General features: G+C 56.3%; 1 protein-coding gene and 1 pseudogene across 1 annotated transcript; one reads left to right on the top strand and one right to left on the bottom strand.

Annotated features, from left to right (window-relative positions):
- Positions 1 to 1,444, bottom strand: MESP1 (mesoderm posterior bHLH transcription factor 1). The gene is made up of 2 exons (XM_017861208.1): positions 631 to 1,444; positions 1 to 361 (listed from the first exon to the last, which is right to left on the bottom strand). Exons 1-2 carry the CDS (start codon positions 1,363 to 1,365, stop codon positions 278 to 280), a joined length of 819 nt encoding a protein of 272 aa, XP_017716697.1. The 5' UTR covers positions 1,366 to 1,444; the 3' UTR covers positions 1 to 277.
- LOC108521392 (39S ribosomal protein L15, mitochondrial-like) lies at positions 1,364 to 3,605 on the top strand (annotated as a pseudogene).
- Positions 3,606 to 4,304: the final 699 nt, after the last annotated feature.

Genomic DNA, 4,304 nt, shown 5'->3' with positions numbered 1-4,304 from the left:
TTGCCAAATGACACCAGCAGTTTATTCACAAATAAATAAATTCACATTAGGCAGAGCCTCCTGCTTGCTTCAAAGTGTCTAACCCTATGGGTCCCTCCATGGAGGGCGGGTGCTGAGAAGGGCCACTGTGGTGGGGGCGGCTCTCATCCGCAGGAATGCCCCTGCCGGGATCGCCGGTGCCCTCTTCCAGGAAAGGCAGTCTGCTAAGGAACCACTTTGAAGGGGCTGAGGCCAAAAAAGCCTCGGTGCTCACAGAGACAGCGTCAGTTGTCCGCTGTCACTTGGGCTCCTCAGGCAGCCACTCCAGAGGCGAGAGGGGCATCCAGGTCTCCAGCAGGGCCAGCACGTCGCCAGGAAGGAGCTGCAGGGAGAGAGGGAACAGGGCAGCCCTCAGCACTGGTGACCTTGTGCGGGTGTCGGCGTTCGTGGGCTCCACCCTCAGGGGGCCCCTAGCGAGGGGAGACCCAGTCCCCTGCGTGGCCTTTCCCTGCCCTCGCCTCTTGGCGCCCTGGGCATACTATGGAGGCCAGGCTGCTGGCGTGGAGCGGCAGGGTGCCTGGTCCTCGCCGTGGGGGGCGGTGGGGCTGTGCGCGGGGCACGGCCGAAGGGGCGCAGGGAAGGGGCACTAACCGGGGACGGTGGGCTCGGCTCCATCACCTGCCCTTCCGGGCACGCTGCCTCGACGAAGAGCGCAGGCAGGTCGCGCGGCTCGGGCGCGGCTCGAGCTCCGGGGCAAGCAGGCGGGGACCCCCAGGACGCCCCGGCGCGGACGGCGGAGACCAGGCCCAGCCTGCGCCCCTGCGCCTGCCGCTGCCCCTCCGCCTGCGTCCGTGTCTGCGTCTGCGCTGGGCAGCCGTCGGGGCACAGTGGGCAGCCCCGAGGGGACCCCGCGTCCCCGCGCTGCCGGCGCCGGCGCTGGCGCTGGAGACTCTCCTCGCTGAGGCCCAGCACGGCCGACAGGTGGCCGATGTAGCGGATGGCCAGGCGCAGCGTCTCGATCTTTGTTAGGCTCTGGCCGGCCGGCGCCACGGACGGCGGTAGAAAGCGGCGCAGCTCGTGCAGGGCGCGGGCCAGCGTGCGCATGCGCAGTTTCTCCCGCTCACTGGCGCTCTGCCTCTGCCCGCTGCCCAGGCGGCTGCTGCGCGCGCCGCGCCTCCCTACGGTGGGGGCGCGGGGATCCAGGCGGGCGCCGGACCGCGCGGGGCTCTGCACGGGGCTGTTGGCTGGGGTGCTGCCCCATGAGTCTGGGGACGAGACGAGGGAGCGGCCGCAGTGCCTGTCGGAGGTCGGCGGCCGCCGAGTTGGGCCCCAGGCCGCGGAGAGCATCCAGGACTCGGAGAGCGGTGGACACAGGGGCTGGGCCATGGCAGCGGCGGCGCGTCTGGGGGCCGGCGACCAGCGGCCGCTTTATTCCGAGCCCGAGGTGTGAAGTGGCCCCTTCCAGGCCGCATCAGCACATCAAAGTGGGCTCGGGGCTTCGAGGGGGTGGAGCCCTACCCTTTGAATCCACGGCAGGGGGCCGAGGTGCCAGCCCCTTGGCTGCGCCTGTTTCGCCCCACCTGGGCCCTCGCTTGGGCGCCCGACCCAGCCTCTCGGACTTCCCGCGTTGGGTGAAGCCCGGGGCGTTGGGCCAGCCCTACTGGTTAAAGGAAGCTGGGTCAGAAAAACGAAGACTAGAGCCTAGGTTTGGGGCCTTTCTTTACCTGTTGGGGATCTTATGCAAATTCTTAGTTCTTTTACACCTTAGCTTCCAATCTGTATAATGGAAGCCTCAGGGCATGCGCCAACTGGACAATGGAGTAGAGTAAGGACCAGGAGCAGGGGCCCTCATTCCCTCTAAAGGTGGGGAAAGCAGTAAACCACTTCTCCTTTGAGGCAGGATGGCCCTGGGTAGACCCTTCCCTGTTGAGGACATGTGGACATGCAAGGAAGCTTGCACCCCGGCAAATCCAGTCTGGTCAGGTTGCTGGACCTTCTGAGCAGAGGGAGGGGGCAAGCCTGCTCCTCCAACCCCAGGACACCTCTAGCCTGGCAGGGTCTGGGGCTCGGCCTGCTGCCACAGCTGTCACCACTGGACTCTACCTGATGTTCTGCAGCTTTTGGACAGGTATAACAGGTTTTCCCAATGAAATGTGAGTGGAAATGATGCAGCAAAGGCATTTGACAAAACCCAACACTCCTCGTGATAAAAATTCTCAGCAAACTAAGAATAGAAAGGAATTTTATCAACCCGATGAAAGGCTTCTACAAAGAACCTACAGGTAGCCTCATACTGAGTGGTGAAAGACTGAAAGCTTCCCCACATCGCCCGATTTCAGGAACAAAGCAAGGGTGTCTCTCTTACCACTCCTATTCAACATTGTACCAGATGGAGGATCTAGGCTGTGCAATTAGGCAAGAAATAAAAGACATACAGGTCAGAAAGGAAGAAATAAACCTCTTCGCAGGTTATGGCGGCTCTGGGCCCTGCTGCACATGAGCCTGACCAATTTAAAGCCGAATCCTGGCTCCAGGAAACCCATGAGACTACCATAAGGTCGGAGAAGAGGCAGAAAATGTGGCAGAGGCCATAGAAGAGAAAGGCAGAGAGGAAACTGACTCTGCTGGGCTTTGAGGATGGCCAGACTCTATTTTACATTGGAATCCCAAAATACAGATTTAATGAAGGAACTAGCTTCAGACACCAGTATCATCCTTTAAGTATCAATAGACTGCAATATCTTACTGATTTGGGTCCTGTTGATCCTACTCATCCTATTGACTTAAAGCAGCTTGTCAATGGAAGAGGTGTGACCATTCAGCCACTTAAAGAGGATTATGGTGTTCAGCTGGTCGAAAAGGTTGCTGACACCTTTCAGGTGAAAGTTAATATTGGGCCAGGCGCGGTGGCTCATGCCTGTAATCCCAGCACTTTGGAAGGCCAAGGTGGGCGGATCATGAGGTCAGGAGATTGAGACCATCCTGGCCAACATGGTGAAACCCTGTCTCTACTAAAATACAAAATTAGCTGGATGTGGTGGCACGCGCCTGTAGTCCCAGCTACGTGGTAGGCTGAGGCAGGAGAATCACTTGAACCCGGGAGGTGGAGGTTGCAGTGAGCCGAGATTATGCCACTGCATTCCAGCCTGGTGACAGAGTGAGACTCTGTCTCAAAAAAAAAAAAAAAAAAGTTAATATTGAAGTACAGTTGGCTTCAGAACTAGCTATTGCTGCAATTGAAAAAAAAAATGGTGGTGGTGTCACTACAGCCTTCTATGATCCAAGAAGTCTGGAAATTCTATCCAAACCTGCTCCATTCTTTTGGGGACAACCCATTCCAAAAGAATGCTTCCATCTGAAGCACTGGTACCGTATTCCACCAATGGAAAGAATCATGGGAACCTGGCAGATCCTGCCAAATTTCCTGAAGCACAACTTGAGCTTGCCAGGAAGGACAGTTCTAATTTACTGGATATCACAAAAGAAGAACTCTTCAAATGTTCAGTGCTCAGGAGGATCCAAGGCAGATTTTCTTTGGGTTTGCTCCAGGATGGATGCTGAATATGGTAGATAAGAAAATCCTAAAATCTACAGATGAAAATCTTCTCAAGTACTAGAGCTCATGAATTCCCATCCAAGAAAGCAGAGTTGTTAAAGAATACTAGAAAAGGGCCAGGCGCAGTGGCTCATGCCTGTTATCTCAGCACTTTGGGAGGCTGAGGCAGGCAGATCAAGATGTCAGGAGTTTGAGACCAGCCTGGTCAACATGGAGAAACCCCGTCTCTACTAAAAATACAAAAATTAGCGGGGCCTGGTGCCAGACACCTGCAATCCCAGCTGCTCAGGAGGCTGAGCTGAGGCAGGATAATCACTTGAACCCGGGAAGCGGAAGTTACAGTGAGCCAAGATGGCGCCATTGCACACCAGCCTGGGTGAAATTTCACCTGGCCTCTCAGGGGTTTGAGTTTGCACCCTGGTCTTAATAGGTACTTCATGCATGGCTATCTGCTCTCCAGCCAGACTGTGAAGTACCTGGTGTCTGGCATCATATCTTTAGCTGTTTTCAAGTGGAATGGTTTCTTTCAGTGCCAGGCGTCTGATTTTTTTTTTTTTTTTTTTTTGAGACAGGCCTGGCTCTGTCGCTCAGGCTGGAGTGCTGTGGCACAATCTCGGCTCACTGCAACCTCCACCTCCTGGCTACATTGAAAGACGAAGAATTTTCTTGAATCACATATAAAATATGGTAATTAGGCTGGGCACGGTGGGATCATGCCTGTAATCCCAGCACTTTGGGAGGGCAAGGCAGGGGGATCGCTTGAGGTCAG

This window comes from Rhinopithecus bieti, unplaced genomic scaffold (genome assembly GCF_001698545.2).
Source record: "Rhinopithecus bieti isolate Rb0 unplaced genomic scaffold, ASM169854v2 scaffold_57534, whole genome shotgun sequence".
Lineage (NCBI taxonomy): Eukaryota > Metazoa > Chordata > Mammalia > Primates > Cercopithecidae > Rhinopithecus > Rhinopithecus bieti.
This window is presented reverse-complemented; position numbering and strand designations above follow the sequence as displayed.

Bases quoted from the DNA above. Each gene is read 5' to 3' on its own strand.
- MESP1 (XM_017861208.1), bottom strand. From the start codon at position 1,365: ATGGCCCAGCCCCTGTGTCCACCGCTCTCCGAGTCCTGGATGCTCTCC. The intron at 362-630 runs GTTAGTGCCCCT...CTCTCCCTGCAG, and splicing joins AGCCGAGCCCACCGTCCCCG to CTCCTTCCTGGCGACGTGCT.